Source organism: Nannospalax galili, unplaced genomic scaffold (assembly GCF_000622305.1).
Source record: "Nannospalax galili isolate Female #2095 unplaced genomic scaffold, S.galili_v1.0 scaffold32, whole genome shotgun sequence".
Classification (NCBI taxonomy): Eukaryota; Metazoa; Chordata; class Mammalia; order Rodentia; family Spalacidae; genus Nannospalax; species Nannospalax galili.
The window spans coordinates 1564244-1585460 of record NW_008335297.1 but is presented as its reverse complement, the minus strand read 5'-3'; the positions used below and the strand labels follow the sequence as shown (position 1 = coordinate 1585460).

General features: G+C 39.2%; 1 protein-coding gene across 5 annotated transcripts in view; it reads left to right on the top strand.

Moving 5' to 3' along the window:
* Mrtfb (myocardin related transcription factor B) overlaps positions 1-21217 on the top strand; it is a 199837-nt gene that overhangs the window by 76855 nt on the left and 101765 nt on the right. For 2 of the 5 annotated variants that reach the window (XM_017797353.2, XM_029562002.1), the window contains exon 3: positions 882-1097. The exons of 1 other annotated variant lie outside the window; for it this stretch is intronic. In XM_017797353.2, the coding sequence (XP_017652842.1) occupies positions 944-1097 (154 nt within the window). In that variant the 5' untranslated portion in view covers positions 882-943. Of the gene's footprint in view, positions 1-881; positions 1098-7206; positions 7270-21217 lie in introns of all 5 variants that reach the window. 2 more of the 5 variants (XM_017797350.2, XM_029562000.1) reach the window with 2 other exon arrangements.

Genomic DNA, 21217 nt, shown 5'->3' with positions numbered 1-21217 from the left:
TCCAGGTAAATACTTGTACAGTGATGTTTATATTATCTTTGTAATAGTAAAATATTGGAAACAACCCAGTCAGAAGGTCTCTGGAGTGTGTGCCACAGCCTTAGATCAAATGTGTTCCATGGCAGAACTTGGACCACCATCCTTCTGGCCTCTGATTTAGCCCCTAAACCAGAATCACGTTTGGGTTTTTTTGTTTTGGGTTTTTTGTTTGTTTCTTTGTTTGTTTTTGTTGTCTTTTTGAGACAGGGTCTCCCTGTAGCCCCAGCTGTCCTAGAACTCTCTATGTAGACCAGGCTGGCCTTGATCTCACAGAGATCCGCCTGCCTCTGCTGGGATTAAAGGCGTGCGCCACAACGCCTGGCTCATGTTTGGGTTTTTTGTTGTGTCCTTTTGTGATGATCGTGCGTCCTCTGTCCGTGTTTGTTCATTCTGGGATCCAGACTGAGGGAGTAATGAAACATTACCGTTGCTCTGTTGATTGAGCCGAAGGAACCTGAAATAGAGGCGCTAAGGAGGAGTTTCAAACCAGCCTGCTTCTTATTTTCATTAGCACTTGTTGACTTTCTTCTTGTTTTAGCATGTATTAAAATCTTTAAAGGAAATCAATAGCTATAATTTTCTTTAATCTGTAGTATAAAAAGTATGTAGCTTTTAACTTTTATTTAGTCTATCAATGCTTTTTTTCCAATATGATTGGAAACATATTCCTATGAGCTCTCAGATCCCTTGATCTGAGAGCCAGAGCAGATGTATTGGTAATGACCACACAGCAGTAGAACTGAACTGTGGATAGAAGAACCCTGAGGCCCTATCTTAATACTTTTGTGTAAACTGGAGAAAAAAAAAATCATTTAATTTACACATTTTTAAAAATTTGTCAGTCTCTTCAACAGGCTGCATATAAGAGGTGAGAGTCTCCTCCATTACCAGTGGCTGGAACACAATGGATCACGCGGGAGCCATAGACACAGAGGATGAGCTGGGGCCTCTAGCTCACCTTGCACCAAGTCCTCAAAGTGAGGCCGTGGCTCATGAATTCCAGGAACTCTCGCTGCAGTCCAGTCAGCACTTACCCCCTCTGAACGAAAGGAAGAATGGTGAGTTCTTCAATTGCACCTGGGATTTCTGGTCAAGTTACCCTCTTACTGGGCCTAGTTAATTACAGTTTGTGAGTGACTCTTTGTTAGTTACACTTGTCAGTCCTTAAAAAGGAGACTCTGTCAGAGGTACTGGATGGTTTTACTAGGAATAGAATTTCACTTCCCAGCCAGTTTCTTGCTTGTGTTCCCAGCAAGTGTCTTTGGTGGCAGTGCTACCTTTCGAGGTCAGCCTTAGATTCAGTCCATCTTGGGCCAGGAAGACCTCTTGCTGGAATGACACCATGAGGTTGCTGATGCCAGGGAAGCAGACAATGGTCATGACCTCATTCTCCCTTTCTCCATCTCCAGTAGGGCCTTAATTTCGGAAATGGCAGGAGTTAGCCTACCTCAACAGTCACTAAAAAAGCAAGAACTTCTTACTTGTTTTGATAATAATTGGATACAAGATGAGCCAGGTTCTATCTTGGACTAGTTCATTCTTGTATACAAAGTGAATGTTTTCTGATCATTCCTTACCAATGTGGCAAATAACCATTGATCAGACTATCCCAGAGCCTCCAGAAAACAATACAAATGAATAATATACATGATATACAAGTTCTAATTTGCTTTCTGTTGTGATAAACACCATGACCAAAAGCAACTTGGGGAAGAAAGGGCTTATTTGGCTTACAGGTTACAGTCCATCATCAAGGGAAGCCAAGGCAAGAACCTGGAGAATAGAAATGGAAATCATGAAGGAACACTGCTTACAGCTACCTTTCTTACACAGCCCAGGCCGACCTGCCCACAGGTGACACTGCCCATAGTGGGCTAGGCCCTCCTACAGCAATCAGCAGTCAAGAAAATACCCACAGACATAGCCACAGGCCAGTGTGATGGAGATAATTACTCAGTTCAGGACCTTATCCATTCTAGGCAAGTACTTATCACTGAACTGCACCCCCTGCTGCACTAGTCCTTAGGAAGGCACATGAAATAGTTAACCAGTTACTTTATCAATGTAGCTATATTTTATCAAACAGTGCAATCATTTATAGGATTACTCTTTCTACTCTCATAGTACTAAAACCATATCCAAATTCTGTGTGGCTTCCTGTGGTTAGTGTTTGTGTCAGCCCGTCTCCCCACACATCACCTGTCAAGCTATAATTCCAGGATGGGTCTTCATTTCTATCTCTTTTGTTTGAGTTCAAACAATTTTTAAAATGCATGCATGATTCAACACTGAAAATGTCATGTCTAAATCTTAAGTACCATTCCCAAAACAGTACAACTGGATTTCTTCAGTGGTTTCATATTCATAATCTTTTTGACATAATCATTTATGTTTGATTTCTTTTAGTTTGTAGCCATGGGGGGGTGAATTTATGTTTTAGAGTATATTCTTTTGTGTTCTGTTTTGTAGATAAAAGCACATAATTTAAGGTGTTCTGAGTCTACAATGAGACTATGAGTCCCAGAATTTTTACTAGTGTCCTTCCTGAGAAAAAATACTGTTTGACCCTTTTTTTGGAGACCAGTCTCATTATGTACCCCTGCCTATCCTGGAACTAGGTAGGCCAGGCTGGCCTTGAACTCACAGAGATCTATCTGTCTATCTGACTCTGCCTCCTAAGTACTGGAAATGCTGGAATTAAAGGTATATACCATCACATCTGGCATTATTGGACTGTCTTTTAAAATAGTTTTAAAAGAGTTTTTTGTAACAATGCAATACTTTAAGATTATAGCTTGAGAGTCATTAATGTATTGAAGGTTTTTCTTTTCTTTATTGCTGCAGTGTGTCTATAAACAGAAAGTGAGCTTTGAATGAAGTTGGTTTTTCAGCCAATGTGTTTTCCCCAAATACTTTTTTGTTCGATACTGTTAAGCCATGAAAGACAATCTCGTGATGAGATGCTGTGTAAGTACTCAAACAGGAGGTAATTCCCTTTTCTAATAAATGACATCAGGAAGCTTGAAGCCTTCCTTATATTCAGGCATATATTCTAACTACAGGCTCATAATATACCTAATTTATATGCCCATTCCAGGGTAGAAAAGCAGTCTTTGCATCCAAGCTATCAGAAGTCTAGCTTTTTAGGAAGATACTGGTCAAGGGATACAAAATGTAAGTTAGGAGAAATAAGTTGAAGTGATCTAGTGTGCAAGGTGATGACTCTAATTAATAACAGTATATTGTCTTCTTGGAAATGTCTAAGAGCAAATTCTAAGTGTCCTTACCACAAAAGCCTTGTGTGATACAAGGCCTATGTTAGGAGCTCCATTTAGCCATTCTAAGGAGTATGCCTATTTCAAAATGCCATTATACATTATAAATATATACTGTTCTTGTTAATTAAAATAAAAAGAAATCTAGGTTTTTGAGCAGAATTTATTTATATCAAGTAATACATATAGATGAAAAGACCCTCACTTCCTCACTCTAATGATTTTTAGTGTATGTTCATATTTTTAGATCTTCTTGCAATCATATTTAAATCATATCAAAATGTAGGTGTTGGCCTCAAGAGCACTACAAAGAATTGTTTAGATCCTGTGAAATCATCACATTTCCCTATTATTGTATTTTCTTCTTACTTCTAAGTGTTTCAGTGTTTCCTACTAGAACTTTGTTTTCTGTTGGAGAAAATTGAAGTATTTAAATTTGTGATTAGTGATTAGGATTGTGTCACTAAAGCTTATAATTCAGCTCTGAAAAGGGGATGGATTGACATTTAAGTATTCATTCCAGTATCTTCCCTCATATTTTTTTAGAAATATTTATGTTAGTGTGTTAGTGGATTGGCAGAATAGTCCCACTACTAAGTAAATATGGAAGATGTTCAGCACAGATAAGCTACACTTTTTCTTTACGTCTCAATGTGATTAAAATTATATTTACTGGAATGTCAAGTCAGGCAGTCATTTAAGCAGTTAGCTTTTCCCAGATGAGCCCCATAAAGGAAACTCAACATGTATGCACATAAGCAGTGTTTCTTTATGAAGACCTCAAGCTTCATTTTGACGTTTTGCACACCAATTAGATCCATCTTCTTACTTCCATATTAATGTTCCTGAAGTTGGTCAGTTAGTGTTCAAATAGGAAATGCTCAGGTGCTGTAAGCTGAATAAAAGCAGGGGAGGACAGTATAGGTGGATTACAGATCCCCACAGGAGCTGCAGCCCTTTGCCTGTGCCCACACTCTAGGAGAGCCCTACTCTGAGGATGCTCCTCCATGAGGTTATTTGCCAGACAGGTAACCAGAACAGCTCCAGCAGTGCTGGTGGCAAATAAAAGGCCGCAGTCATTGCTAGTGTTGCTGCAGAGAAACCAGTATGGATTTCCATTTAAAGAGCTGCTCAGCCTTTTGGGTGTATCTTGAGTCTAGGTGTTTCAATGTGAGGCTCAACCACCTTAATATAGTCACAGAAATTTCAAGTAACAGTGAAATGAGAAGTTAGCACCTGCTGACATCGTATACTGAAAGGCATTTGAAACTCCATTTACTATGAAATAGCAGGTTTGGGGTCTTAGTGAGGAGGAGAGATTTAGTCATTCTTTTTTAAAACTTTGGTATTACTAGGTATTATAGTTAAGAACTTGAGTTTATAATCCCATCTTGAAATGTTTTTTTAGATTGTTTTTCCTTCCATTAATCACAGTGAACAATTTAGACCCTCTTTTTCTCTGTTCTTGAATGACCCCTACTAGACAGAAATAGCATATTCAAAGGTTTGTTGGTAAGGGCCAGGAGTGGTACTGCACACCCTTAGTCCTAGCCCTGCCTCAGGAGGCAGAGGCAGGTGAACCTCTGTGAGATAAGACCAGCCTAGTCTACATAGTGAGTTATAGGCCAGCTGGGGCTACAAGTGACCCTGTCTCAAAACAAAAGCAAACAAAAAAGTTTGCTACCCACAAAGAAATACAAGGTATCTCTTGGCTTTGGTATTAATCTAACTACACACAGTCAGGTGAACTTTACCATACTGTGGCACTGAGCCAAGGGTGGCTACTCACATTGTACTTTAGAGAATGATGGCTTATGCTCTCAGCTGCTCTGTTCTTTGGGTTTTACTCAGAGAGCATTTTCCCACCCTTCATTAACCAGTTGGTATAGGTGTTTGGAAGTGCACAGAGGTAAAAAAAAAAAATTCATCTTGGGCAAACTCTGTTCCTTAGACTGCACATGAGCTGGTGCAGGAGAATGGAGTCATGGAGAGGTAGAAAGTGTCTGTTTCTCTACAGAGCCAACTATCACAAACGAGAAGGAAGTAGGTGCTGAGTAGCTGGGACAGAGCTCTGGATTCTTTCTTTCCGTGTCTGTAACTGGAAATAATGGAAATGAATAATTCTCTGCTAAATTCTGCCCCTTCCCTGCTCCCAGTGGCTGTGCTGTGTTGGTATTTTGTACACTGTGATTCTCGAGGACATTGATAAACATTCTGTCATTCTGTTCCATTTGGTTCTTTTCTTTCTTTCTTTCTTTCTTTTTTTCTGTTTTGAGGAATTAGGCTAAGAGAAATGTATATTTGTAAGTTTCCTTAGTCAAAGTTTTGGTTTTTTAAATTGGCCTTTGGGATTTAGACTACACACAATTATAGAGTTCAGAAGCAAACTGTAAACTGACAACTGCAAATGAAGTTCTTAATTAGTTGTGGCAGCTCATATATGATGTTGTTTGTGACAGTTTATCTCCTGAACCCTTCAACACGAGAAAGAAGCCTGACTAGCACCTTAAGGGCAGGAGAGGCACTTCTGTTTCATGATGACTTTATGAATTCTCCTATTAAATAACATGCCTTGTTTCACAATGTCAGTGCCTATCACCTGTCTGCCCTCTTTTTCTACTCTGGGTTTCTTACTTAGATAGTTTTGTTGTTACTAAGGATTTAGTTTGCTTCAGCATGTTCCTGAACACACCCATGAAGTGTCTGCCTTGAGGAGGACAGGCTGTGCGGGAATTGTCTTCCCGCCTTTTGAGCTGGCAGTGAGTCTGATCTGATGCAGCAGGGTCAGCTTTAGGGTTGCTGGGGCTTTGGGGACAGGTAAAGCTCATGATTTCAAAGAAGCCCCACTCACAGCACTCCTCAAACCTCATTTCAAGTCATTTTTCCAAACTTTTAAACTGTGTCTCTTACAGAAATACCCTTGGGGCATCAGCAATTATCCTATATTAAAAGGAAGACTTAGAGAATAATAGTAATTAGTGGCTTAAGCCACTATTGAAACCATACCATCCTAAACCTAAAGAAATGCCTACCTAAAAATTCATTAAGGCTTTTCTATTAACTACATTCAAGAAACAAAAGATATATTTCTTGTATAAATTGATATGATTTTCTTTTTTTTTTTTTTTTTGAGACAGGGTCTCCCTGTAGCCCCAGCTGGCCTGGAACTCTATGTAGACCAGGCTGGCCTGGAACTCACAGAGATCTGCCTGCGTCTGTCTCTCAAGTGCTAGGATTAAAGGTGTGCGCCACTACGCCCAGCAACATGATTTTCTTAAAATAGAATCCACTATATGTTATTATTAGACATTGGACCAGTGAATAACTAATTTATGAAGGAAAAAGTCTGCTGTCCCTCAAAAAGCAACTACAACATGTAGAATAGCATGTATTATAAAGACTAACTAAGAAATATTACCAATCTGTAAGTTCCTGGCTGCCTAGACCTGTCCAGGCTACTTGGACTTTATGATCACTCCCTGAGTCAGGCTCACATACTTAGTAAAATTAACTTGGGGCTCTTTTTTATGTCTGCTACCTAACCTCACCGCAGTGACCTATTGAATAAACATCAGATACCTGTACTCTACCTTACCTGTAAAAGAACTTATTTCTAAATAGAGGGTACTGGAAAAACATAACCCACAATTATTTTCACTCCTCTGTCATTTAGCTTACATTTTAAGATATCAATAATGTGGTACAGACAATAATGTTGTAACAGACAACAACAAGACAAACATGAGACTAACAAATGGATTAACATTTTCTCTTTGGTTTGTAGTTATTAATCACATAAACTAATGAGCAGTCATGCCCGATGTTTTTGTAACTCCTTTATCCCTTACTGTTGGCTCTCCTGCCTCACTACTGCCCTCACTGTTATTAACAGGAAGTGTAGTCTTTGGGGAGTCAGGACTCCAGCCTCCTCCGCTGGCTCAGTCTGTGAGCATGGGTAAGTCTGAGAAGCACTCTGTGTCACAGCACACCCACCATAGTATCTGTCTGGAGCTTCAGCCATTGTCCCTTCTGACTGCCGTTCCTCATCCCATCATCTACTGTTTCATTTTCACTTTTGTCTTGTGTTCTTCATTGGGCAGCAAAACCATAAATATGCTTCCATCTCAACCAACTGATGGAGTTTTCCATAGATCCAGATTAGTATGTTGTGGTATTATTAGACATACATGAGCCCTTTCAGACAGATACTCCTCCATTTTCAAAAAGAAAGAGAAATTGATTTGATGTCATCATTCTAGAAAATAATGCATCTACTTTAAACTGTGTGGCATTCTCTTGTGCTTCTCAAGGGCTGGAAGGTACGTATTAGCACTTAGCATTTTTATAGTAGCACCAGACTGTTTGTTTAAAAGGCACTATTTCAACTTTTTTTTAAAGCCCAAATGATCTGTGTTCTTTTCTTTTCATATGCATTGCTGATTTCATTGAGAAAGTGCTAATATCTGTATTCACCAATGTAAAATTTTGATATGTATTGAATAAGGATATAATAAATAAAGCAAAAAGTCCCATTCACCATTTGCCTTTGGTTCTCGTAGGCTAACTTTAAAAACTACCAAGTGTTAGGATGGTCAACACTGCAGTTTGGAGATTCATACCAACATACTAGAAAGCTCTCTTTGACAGAGCCATGATCTTGACATAACAATTAGGAAGATACTGACTGGGCTGCTTTATCAATTCCCCACTAAGTATTATATAAAAGAAAAGTTTGCCATATTAGACCACTAGCTCGCTCAGGATATTTAAAATTGGTATTTCTAGGAGAGAAATAAAAATATTTTTAATTTTTGTATTTTTTTATTTTTCTGTGTAGAGGCCAGAGTGGTTAAACTCTGGTCATCAGGCTTAGCAGCCAGAGCCTTTAATACCCACTTAGCCATCTTGCCAGACCCTGAAAGATATTTTTTAAAATATATTATTAACAAACATTGAGATGATTTTTGTGCCCCTTAGTCCAAAATAATTTCTAGATTTTCAGTATCTAGTGCAAAGTTGCCAATTCAGAATGCCCTGTAATCCTGTGAAACTGTTGGATACATAGATCTTTGAAAGCAAGTCCCCTGACTACAGAAAATTAATGTAGAGAAGATTCTTGCAGAACCTAGTTTTAAAGAAAGAGGGCTTATGTATTCAGCTTTGGTCAAGTCCATGCCACTGTGCTATCTAGATACACAGTGTCGGGCCACTAAAGCCCATACCTCATTTATGTGTGGGAATGTTAGCTGGGCCTCACAGGTTGTTGGAAGATGAAGGGATGTGGCCAACTCACACAGGGCATGTCTTAAGCTCTCAGCATTGCATGCTTGATGTACAAGAGCCACCAAGGAAGTAGCACACACAGTGGTTATACCACAAACTCTGAAGCCACCCAGTCTAGACCTTGCTGTGGATGACTAACTGTGCATTTTCCTCCCTCTGCCTCTTTTCCTCCCCTGCAAATTGGGCATCATACCTACTACCTGCTCCTATGGGTTGCTATGACAGTAAGTAGATTAATCTCTGCCAAGTGTTTCAAATAGCACAGAGCACACAGCACTTGGGTTGTTTGTTATTAGTGTGGATACTTTGAGAATGCAGTATCTTCGTTTATATGAAGTGAATATCGTAAGTTTTGCTCCCAGCTTCCAAAATTACTTCTTTCTTCCTGCCTCTCCATATACCTTCATAACATTAAAGAATGCTTTGTCTAATGAGCCCTGGGAGGGTAAAGGCGGTGGGCATGGGTTTCCCATGAAGTTGTCTGTTGTGGGTGCTGCCAGTTCCCACAATCCTAGCATTCCCTGGGCACCAGTCAGTGTCTACCAGGAAGGACTTTGAGATTGTGAAGCATGTGAAAAGACAAACAGGCCAATACTCAGAGCTCCCTAGGGACTCTGCCCTCATGAACAGACTCTGTGCTGACATTTTCACAGGCTGCTTGCAGGAATTCCAGTAGGGTCGGTCCACTTGGTAAACTCCTAAACAGACCCTCCATCACAGAGTGCTGATTTACAGCTTTTCTCCCTCCCACGTCCTTGTTCTGAAGAGATTAACACAGGAGATAAGATCGAAGAGACGCTGAAGGACTGAGATGTGTGTGATAAGTGCTAGACAGAGGACACTTGGTATTTTGGAATAATAAAGTAGCTATTTGTAGTATTTAAAGAGATTTCTTATTCTGAATCATCTTATAAAATTTTTTTCACTTTAATTCCAGAAAATCTCTGGCATAATCCCATTTCTCATTTTTTATTATTGCCCAAATCATTTAACAAAGGAATTAATTAGATCCAGAAATCACCTGTTACAAAATCAACATCGATGTTAAGAATGCATGTATGTGTCTGCCTGCTTGTTTCCCAGTGACCTTTGGGATGTGTAAATCCAGTGACTTAGAATGTTGCCCCGGAAGCTCTTGAGGTAATGGCAGCCATTTTACATGATGTTTTAAGGTCATCAAAGGCAGGGCTGTAAATTGTTTGTCAGTTCATCTGGGTCCCCTTAAGCTATTTTATTGTGTGCTATTATACTTTCTTATTTTAAAAAGTATACTGCTAAAAATAAATGAGAAGGGCAGAACCCGAGATTTGGAATCTGGACTACTTAAGGAAATAGGTAATTAGGATTTATTTGGTTTATAGTTGGCCTTAACTGCTACCAGCCTTGTGGCTGTCCCATCGGAAGTCTGAGTAGCATGTCTGAAATTCCAGAAGTGGACACTTCTTCCACTCTGGAGAGGCAAGTTATCACGAGAGTTTGTGTGGTTTGTTACCCTGTTCACATATTTCTTTTCAGTGGGTTAATCCTTAGGTGAATCTGCAAAATTCCAACTATTAAGTAAGACTCCTACACAATTGGAAATTTCTTAGAATTTCGTATCCATTTTTCTGTTGTAGGAATGTAATATGTTTTGAATGATTTTTAAGAACAGGAGCACAAACAAGTAAATGACTTATCTCAACTAAGCCTCAAAATTAGTGGTAGAAGTAGGTATCATATTAGGAACCCAGAATATTCTAGCTATCCGTAGTTCACAAAACAACAGCAGCAAACAGACCAACCAGCCACTAGCTAAGTATAGTGCTACACACCTTTAATGCCAGCACCTGAGTGGCAGAGGCAGGCAGATCTCTGTGAATTCGAGGACTGCCTGGTCTACTTTAAGAGGTTTGAGACCCTGTCTCAAAACAGCAACAATAATGAAAACTAAAGTGAAATAATAAATTGACCTCTAGAACTTCTTAAAAGTCCTGGAGAATTGTGTGGCTCTTGATTAGTGTTCAAAATATAAACGCAAAGGAAAATATTTGGAAGGGTGTTTTTCTCAAGCGAAAAATAACTGATATTTACCTAGACATTTTCTTAGTATGAAGAGGAATTACTCTTCTAATATATCTTCTGACATATGGATACATGCATGTTAGTTTCCCCTTTTCTTTCAGACATGAAAGTAGAGTGCCACCTGATCGCTAAAGGCTTTCCACAGTATGCGATGCTGACACCTTCAAATGTGTATGTGAAAATTTTTATTTGGATGTCCAAAGTTTATAATTTGGAGGATTTTTTTAAGATAAGAGATTTGACCTTATATCAATGAAATCAAGTTCAGACTAAAAAACTAAAATTTAAAGAATTCAAGAGCTGTGACTCTCAAGGCCAAGTGTTTTAAAAGACTACATTGATTTTTGTTTTCTTCAACTATTGAACTATCTAAATGCCTTTTCTCATCGAAGTGTATACATTCATAAGGCTGAATGGTTCCTGTACCCTTAGGAGTGGAGTGTTGTATTTATGCCACTCAGGCCCCCTCATTGATGGAAGGTTCCAGTCTACAGTCCCTACTGAGTTTCTTTCCACTGGTACCAAGTTCAGAAATACTCAAAACTACCCTTGTAGATTTATTTTTCTTTCAGTATAATTGGGGGTAGAGTATAGGTGTTCGTGGAGAAGCATTTCATTACAGCTTTAACATACTCATTAACAGTTTCCAGAGCAAAGATACATCTCTTTTAAAAGTGCCTATATCATTTTTAGGTATACAATATTGAACTCAGTATAAACCCTGTAAGTCATAAAATTGAATGAGTTTTTAACCTTTAAAAAAGATCTCCATTTCATTTTAAAATATACTGTTTCTTACGGAAAGACTCATTGTTTTTGCTCATAACAGTGAGATGTTGATGCATATGATCTGTATGTATTGATACTAGTCATAATCAGTTGCACTCGGATCCTTGGCAGCCAGAGCCTTTAATACCCACTTAGCCATCTTGCCAGACCCTGAAAGATATTTTTTAAAATATATTATTAACAAACATTGAGATGATTTTTGTGCCCCTTAGTCCAAAATAATTTCTAGATTTTCAGTATCTAGTGCAAAGTTGCCAATTCAGAATGCCCTGTAATCCTGTGAAACTGTTGGATACATAGATCTTTGAAAGCAAGTCCCCTGACTACAGAAAATTAATGTAGAGAAGATTCTTGCAGAACCTAGTTTTAAAGAAAGAGGGCTTATGTATTCAGCTTTGGTCAAGTCCATGCCACTGTGCTATCTAGATACACAGTGTCGGGCCACTAAAGCCCATACCTCATTTATGTGTGGGAATGTTAGCTGGGCCTCACAGGTTGTTGGAAGATGAAGGGATGTGGCCAACTCACACAGGGCATGTCTTAAGCTCTCAGCATTGCATGCTTGATGTACAAGAGCCACCAAGGAAGTAGCACACACAGTGGTTATACCACAAACTCTGAAGCCACCCAGTCTAGACCTTGCTGTGGATGACTAACTGTGCATTTTTTAAAGATTTATTTAAGAGTGTATGTATGTGTGTGTACACATGCATGTATACATGCTTATGTGCACACATGTGAGTATGGGTCCCCATGAAGGCCAGATGAAGGCATCAAATCCCCTGGAGCTGGAGTTACAGGTAGTTTTAAACTGCCAGATGTGAGTGCTAGGAACCAAACTCTAGTTTTATGCAAGAGCAACAAGTGTTTTTAGCCACTGGTCCATCTCTCCAGTCTCTTGTGTCCCACTTTTGAAACTCAGTTATTTTATGCATTGATGAATTGATCGTTTCACTCCATGAAATATCTTCTGTCCTTGTCATTGATCCTTCTGAAGTCTACTGTGTTTGAGATTAATGTAGCCCCTCTGTTTTTCTTATACTTAGCTTGCATGAGCTCCTGTCTCCCCATGCTTTTACCTTTAACCCATGTATATATTTAGGTGGTTTCTTACAGACAGCACAGAGCCATCTTTCTTATACCTACTTGATAAAGACTTTCAGTTGCACTGTTTAGATCACTTCTATTTAAGGTGTGTGCCTGGTGTATTAGTTATCTGTTACTGTGTAGCAAATTACTTGAAACCTTAGCAGCTTAACCGATAGTCATTTCTCATCTTTATGGTTTCTGTTGATCAGGAATTCAGCATGTAGCCAGGTACCTCTGTTCAGAGTCAGCTAGTCCCTGCAGTTCGTTTAGCTCCAGTTCCAGCAGATCTGACACCTTCTTCTGACTCCATGGGCATTACACGACATGGGTGCACTTACACGCATGTAGGCAATACACTCATACACATAAAATAAAAATAATAAATAATTTTTAATTAAAAGAAATACTGAATTTAAAAAATTATATTTGCCTCAGTATTTGAATTGGATTCAACTTGGCACAATAGTCCAGCTATTAAGAAGTAACCAATGGGTGTGCTTCTCTCCTCACAGTAGAACAAGTGGGAATTTTCTTGTCAAGAACATCTAGTTCTATTAAAACAAGGAATGAAATTGTAATTAATCATGAACGCAAGCAACTATCCCTGTTGCACAATGTCCCACCAGCCCCTTCCCAACCCAAGAGACAGCCAGCCCAGCCTGGGAAGTCCTGGTGCAGCGGGGTGTCTGTCATTTGGTATTCCACATTCGCTACTCTCATCTCCTTTCTTTCCTTTCTTTCTTTTTCTTATTTTTGTTTTGTTTTTGAGCCTCAACTTTAAGTTTCATTTAAATATTGAAATATTCATTTGTGTATCTTATGTATTGAGCATAATCCCCAGCACCCCTTTACCCTCCCTTTCCTCACCCTTCTGCCCCCCAGTTAGTCCCCTTTGTTCCTCTGGACAGTTTCACATCACTTTCTCATCATATGCACATGGATGATCTTCTGTGTCTCTGTAAAACGGAGGATCCACAAATGGGAGCAAGCGTACGACGACTGGCTTCACTGGCTTAGTGATTGCCTCTAGTTGCATCCATTTTCCTGAAAACGCCACGCCTTCATTCTCTCTTATTAGTTTTTAATAAATCTTCCTGCCTCATCTTTCCTGGTACCATAATTACAGGGGTGCACCACCACCCTAACTTCTTTCTCTGATATAGTTTGTGTTTTTCATGATACACACATAATGCTGTTATATCAGTGAAAAAAATAACCTTTTAAAAAAATATGTAATGGGGATTATCAGAGGGATTTGGTAGGTGAGTATTAAATTACCATACTGGGGAAATTCTACTTAGAGCTGACTTTTCACAATTCATCGTAGATTCTCATTCTTTATTGATGTGTAAAAGTTTAAATAAAATTTAAAAGTTTAGAGAAAAGATAGAGTGGACCAGTCTGTGTACACATGAGCCACCTAGAGCAGGCCAGCAGCACCATCCAGGAGCTGGTGGGGCCAGGCCATACTCACTAGTTCTAGGAAACCCACTAACAGAGGAAACCAAATAAATAAGAGTCACCAACATACTTAGACTTTGAACTGTAGAGTGTATCATTTTTAAATTTTATCAGAGGAGTTTCGTATATAGAGTTCCATTTTGTAGTCCAAATGTTTGAAAACATATATATGTGGGTTTCGGTTTATTTGTGGCTTGTTTTGAGGCAAGGTCTCACTATATCACCCAGGGGGGCCTGGGACTCAGTGTCCCCTGACTTACTCTCCTGAGTACTGGCACCCCCAGATGTTGATTTGAATTAAGGTGCTGGCTGGTGTGAATGTGCTGATGGGGATCTTTTCATGCTGTGCACTTCTTATGAGCTGTTGCTCTCCAGCTTTTCCTTTTGTAAGGACTGCAATCATATAAATACCTAATATTTATGTAGTTACTGTGTCTTCTCACAGAAACCTGCTTTTTGCCTCTTCCCTTGATAATATAACCAGTCAACATGTATTTTTTTAGATCCATCTACAAACAAGGCACCTTGTCGGGTTTTCCCTGTACCACTCATCACCAGACTTTCCTCCTTACCACACAGCAGGTGAGAGCCCTTGAGTACACAGCCATGTGCAGCCCTGATTTTACCTGGAGAGAGGTCTTCTTTCCTCTAGAGGCAAAGGCATTGTACTCCTGAGCTAAGTTGTAACTGCTTCCATTTTAATGAGACTCATAAAGGGAGAGGTTAAATCAAGTAAATGACCTGCTCATTGGGAATATAGTTTTAAAGATACTGTCGCACTGCCCGAATGCTGCTTCCAAAGGTTACAAAGTAAAGGTTCAATTTTATGTGAGCAGTTTTCCTTTAACCGTCTCCTGAAGATTGAGACATTACTCTACAGTCCTTCAGTGAGCCTGTCAGGATTGCCAGAAGGTATCATAGATGCCGTACAAAATATTCATGCAGGCTTATGCACACAAAAGCCGACAGTCGCCATCAGTGCTCTTCTGCATGATGTATTCTGCCTTTATGTCTGTCTCAGAAAATGTCCCTGTTTTAGGGAGAAAGATTTCATAACCAAGTACCTTGGTGGTTTGGTGCCCAGACCCTCACTCAGTTTGGTCTGTCTATTCATTTCAGTGCTTTTAAGGTTCTCTCAGAAAGGAATAAAGGAATTTTAAGGCATCTGTAGTAGATGCCAATCATTTAATTATTTTTAATCTTTAAAAAAATTACCTCTATGTATTGTGTGTGTGTGCATGTGCAACAGTACACATTGTGGAAGTCAGAAGACACCTTGGGGGACTTGGTTCTCTCTATCATGAGGGTCCCAGGGATCAAACTCAGGTTGGAAGACTTAGCAGCAAGCACCTTTACCAACCAAACCATCTCACAGCCCTCCTTTTAATCTTCTAAATAAATACACATTTACACTTTCCAGGAAAATTAAGAATCTAAAATAGATTACCCTCTTACGGCAATTTATTTTATAATAAACTATTTGACATTTAAGGACTAAAATAAGAATCTACTTTTACTCTTTTACTAGTTCTACAAATTATTTTTTCTGTGGTAAAATATAAATGAACATTTTTCACTTCTAATTTCCCATTTTAAAGTTACAGTCTTTACATGTTCTTTTTAACTCCTGGAGTTAGAACCATTTATTAGCTCTAAGAACCATCTATATATAAGTTACAGGCATGCCCAAATACATCAGCATGCACTTGTAAGAATAAATCCATTCTTGGGGCTGGACAGATGGCTCAGCAGTTAGAAGAACTGGCTGCTCTTGTAGAGGACTCAGACCCAGCACCCACATGGCAGCTAACAACCATCCATAACTCCAATTCCACGGGATCTGATGCCCTCTTCTGACTTCCATGGGCACTGCATGACATGGGTGCATCAACCTACAAGCAAGCATATACTCATACACATAAAATAGGAATAAAATAAAATATTTTTAATTATAAAAAAGAATAAATCCATTTTTGATAGTATAATTATCAAAACGTGTATAACAGTGTTTAAGGTGTAGCCCTTGTTTATCTTCCTCTTGTTTCTCAGTAATACCCCTTTTAATTTTTTCTGTTTTTCAGCCAAGATCTTATCAAGCATTAGCCTGTACATTTAGCTGATAGATCCTTATTTCCTCATAATCCAGTTCAGTTCTCCTCCAGTCTCTCACAACGTGGCATTTTTGAAGTATCTAAGCCAGTTATTTTGCAGAATGGCACCAATTTTGATTTGTCTGATTGGGTCATCGTGGGAGTTTTTGGTTAGAGGTACTGTGTCCTCAGTGAGTCATGTCAGGAGGTATGTGACAGCTTGATCCATTGGATGAGATTGAGATTACTTCCTTGATTAAGCTAGTGCTCCTCCTCCTATTTGTGTGTAAATGCATCTTTTCTTCTTTGTAATTCATAAGTAGTATGTAGGATATGACCTTAAAACATAACTGTTCTGTGTCCAAGCCATCTTTTACCCATTGTTTGAATGACCTAATCATTACAGAGTCACTTACAAAATGATTTTCCAATTCTGAGATTCCTTCTGTATTTGCTAGCTGGAATTCTGAGATGACGAGCCTTCTCTAAGGGAGAGACCACTGTGGAGTCATAGATTCTTTTTAAAACAGGTGCTATCCATTACTTTCATCATTTTTTACATTATTATTTTTTATTCTGTGCCTGTATATATATATATGTGGGGGGCACACCTGTGCCATGGCTTATGTGCGGAAGTCAGAAGATAACTGGTGGGAATCATTTCTCTTTCCATCATACAGGTTCCAGGAACCAAACTGAGATCTTTGGACTGGGTAGCAAGTACCTTTACCTACTGAGTCATCTCACCAGCACCCTGTCATTATTTTGATGCAGAGATTGCCCCAAATTGGAAAATGAGACTCCTTCAGCATTACCTGGTCATCCATAGCAACTGAAAGTAGATTAACATAGAAATTCTTTCTAGAGTGAAGAACTAGTTATAGTAACTGGCTTGTGAATATCTCAAGAAAACTTGGATTTTAATATTCAACAGGAGAAGAACTAGGAAAAAGAAAAATATAAGAATAATAAAAGATGGGCTGGAGAGATGGCTCAGTGGTTAAGAGCACTGGCTGTTCTTACAGAGGACCCAGGTTCAGTTCCCAGCCCCCGTATGTTGGCTAACAACCATTTGTAACTCCGGTTCCAGGGGATCCAATGCCCTCTTCTGACCTCTGCACACATTGCACAACATGGGTATACTCACATACATGCAGGCAATATACTCATACAACTAAAATAAAAATAACAAAATATTTTTTTAGAAAGAATAAAAAAAACTGTCTTTGTGACCTATTACTCTTTTGTGTTCTTTTGACTATCCCTTCTCATTTTTGGTATAAGTTACGCTAGGATCTCCTTAAACATCCATTGACCCAATCTTAGAATTATCCATTTCTCTAAGAATCTTTGTGGTTCCTCTTAGTGGGGAATAGTATTTAGAAATCAAGACCTGAGAGCTAAACATATTTTGGCCATCATTCACAGTGAAGTGTCATTGCTTCTGGTCCTATTTGTTGTTCCCTTTTTATTTTATTTTATTTTATAGGAATTTTTTAAAACAGTATGTTCAGGATAAGGGTAACCTTACAGTCTTGAAGATAAACAAAACCAGGTTACTTTCCAGAATCAAAGGCCTACAATAACACTGCAGGACTTTAGACAGATAAACAGTCTGCTCAGTGGAACAGAATAGAGAAATCAGAAATAGACAGCACTCAGTTACTCGGTTCTTTGTAGAGCAGCATGTATGTACCATGGGGAAACAGTGATCATTAAAAAAAAAAAAACAAAAAAACTAGTTCTTGGGTAGTTAAATATCCAGTGGAAAGAAATTTATCTTCTGCTCATACCATACAGGAAATATCCAACTGTGAAGGCAGAATAGTACCAAAACTTTGGACGTGCCATGTCTCCATGACCGTGGAGTGCACAAAATTATCAGACTGATAGATTATTTAATCACCAACACTTGTGCAGCAACACACATCGAGAGAGAAGGCCCATAGAATGTAAAGAGAGAAATCTCAGTAGATATATTTAACAAAAGAATAGTCTGGAATGTGTGAAAGATTTCTATAAGCCAGTCTAATCTATGTAACACGAGCCTTAAGAGATAGTCTCAGTGGAGGTTGTCCACATGATGTCTGTGGGTAAGGATACGTAGTCCTCAGTCATCAGAGCATGAAGTATTGCACGCACCCTGGAGAACATGGAAAATGCCAGGTGTGTCAGGACATGGGACAATTAGTAGGTGTGTAAACTGGCATGACTGCATTTAAAATAAGTGTAATTCTCTCCTAGCATCAGAATTCTACTCCTAGATTTGTGCTCAGCAGAAACACATAAATGGTATGTGTTCATCCAAAGATGATATTTTTATTTGAATTTTGTAGAATTACCGTTTTGTAGGCACTATCAGCAATTTCATATGTTGGTCTCCTGGAAGACAAGAAATTGGCTAGATGCACATCTACACTAGAATGGTTAAATGGTGAGCAAGATGACATTCAGAATGAGCACCTTTCCACTACATACCAAAACTAACACTGAGCAAAGTGCTCACTGTGTGAGTCCATGAATACCAAGTATAAAACAGGCAAAACTTTTTTCTCTACAATGTCAGCAGTGATGTTACCCCTTGGGGAGAAGTGGTCAGAAGGGAGACAAGGAAGAGACCGTAGGGAAGTGGTCAGAAGGGAGACAAGGAAGAGACCGTAGGGTACGGAGATGTCTGATTGCAGCTCACAACCTTTTGTAACTCCAGCTCCAGGGGATCCAACACCTCTGCCCTCTGAATGCAGCTGCATACCACAGATCCACACATACACATAGTTAAAAATAATTAAGATTAATCTTTTTTTTTAAGTTACTCTTTTTTTTTTTTTTGAAATAAGGTAAGGGCATCTTGCAAAAGACGTGAGTTCATTTAAAAACAAACCTTTGTCTCCTTTTCTTAGTCATTTTCACCTGAAAACAGGAATCAAAAGGACCAGGAGGAGTCCTGTCCTTGTTGATGGCTTACTATGTGTCAGGCACTACACCTTGTGCTTTTCTTACATGGCCCCAGTCATTCCCCCAGCAGCCTTCAAAAGTGGATCAGCTGTCCTTCCTGTTTTACAAATAAGGAACTAAGAGGATCCGACGGTTCTAGGAACCTTACTCCAAATCACAGATCTGGAAGTGGTGGGGTGAGCCTCGTCTCAGCCCAGGTCTTCATAACTCCAACGTTCATTGATAAGTATACTTCCTTTCTCAGAGTAAAATTATTTTTATTGGGGTTTAGTGTTGATTCTGAGTGCAAGTTAAGAAAAGAAAAAGTCTGAAGACAAAACAAAAAGCAAACAGCGCTGTTCAGGCTTGAGATTTTAGCACATCTTCCAGTGGAGGGTCAGACGGTGGTAGCTCTCTTGGTTTCAGGAAACAATTTCCAGCATGAATCTTTTTTTTAAATATTTTATTATTTTATTTTGTGTGTATGAGTCTTTTGCCTACATGTATTTGTAAAGTGCACCTCTGTCATGCAATGCCCATAGAGCTCAGAAGAAGGCATTGGATCCCATGGAACTGGAATTACAGGTGGTTGTTAGCTGCCATGTGGGTGCTGGCACTTGAACCCAAGTCCAAGAGCAACCAGTGCTCTTAACCACTGAGCCACCTCTCCAATCCAGTAGCATGACTCTTTAGTCCCAGGTCTGAGGTTCCCCTAAGCAAGTCCCAAGTTAAGGCTTAATTACATGGCGTTTGGCTCCAAAGTCAATGAGCCTCTGAGGATGGGTCATGTAGCTAATGTACCCCAATTACATTCTTCCTCTGCGGCACAGAGCAGCTGAGCAGTCTCCCTGCTGTGTATATACAACCACTCCTGTCCATAGAACTTCCATGTTTCTAGTGTACCTTAGGGAGCAACTTGCAAGTCCCATCGTTCCAAGATTCACCCAGCTCTCTGGCTTCCTCTGGGCCTTTCAGCCCTGCACTGTAGTCTTCTCAGCTACTGGCTATAACCCATACATTATTCACTCTTGGCACCTACCCTTCCCATTTCAGCCTTCTCACCCCATGTGAAGCACCATTCCCCAGGATTCTTTCTGTTCATCCTTTTGTCCAGCTAGATGACTGTAAGTAAATCATTGAGTGTCCTTCTGAGCTGCTCAGTGGTTGACCTTAGTAGCCTTCCAAGTTAAACCTGAATTTGTGATTACTGTTCTGTGTTTCTTTCCAATTTGTTACAGGAAATATTTAGCATTCTCTGATTTTCAGATACTATTTCATAATTTAATGTTCACTTAATATTTTACTTTAATAGCAAGAGATCGTTTTTCTGCAGTTAGAACCTTATAGTTCTGTTTTTCCTTCTCCATAGATTAAAAAAGTAGGACATAATGACTTTAAAGAAAGACTGATAATGTTTTCTTTCTTTGTAAAATGCAGCAACTACTTCCAAGTCTGCATGTCAATCTTAGCATTTTAAAATTAACAAGAATAAGGTAAAGAAGAATAAATTTCTCTGATTGCAGAAATTAGAGAATAGGAACATTTCTAGTATTTTTTAATTCAACTATATAGAAAATTTGAGTTATTCAATTATTATCCTTACAATAAACACCTGGATTCTGCAGATACCCATTTTCTATACCAGACTTATTACATAAGCATCCCTTCATTTATTTATCATTCTATCAAGATTTTGAGTACACTCCAGAACACATTGCCATTACCATGCTCTTCACCACTAAATGCTTTGTCATGAGAAATGCAGTAGAACCTTGTGTTCTCACAGTGAAATATACTGTGTATATTATACACACATGTGCTGTGTGGTGAACACAAATATGAGGCACACCATTGAGTGAATTTTGACTTCTGCATTCACCTATGGGCCCTAAGCCCTTTATCAGTCAAATGCAGAGCATCGCTGTCACCCCAGAAAGCTCCCTCTCGCTCCATCCTGGTCCCTCTGACAGCCTTCGCTGAATGGAATCATACAGTCTACACTCTGGACAGAGACCCTTGTGTTCCTCATGATGCTTGTGGAGTCCATTCATGCTTTGTGTTTAGTGTCGCTCTCACTATTGCTCCGTGGTATCCTGTTGTATGGCCATCCATTTCCTTTTAGTGAATGCCTTAATTGTTTCCGCTTTGGTCCTGTTATGTGTAAAGCTGCCTGAAGTAGTCGTGCACAATTTCTGG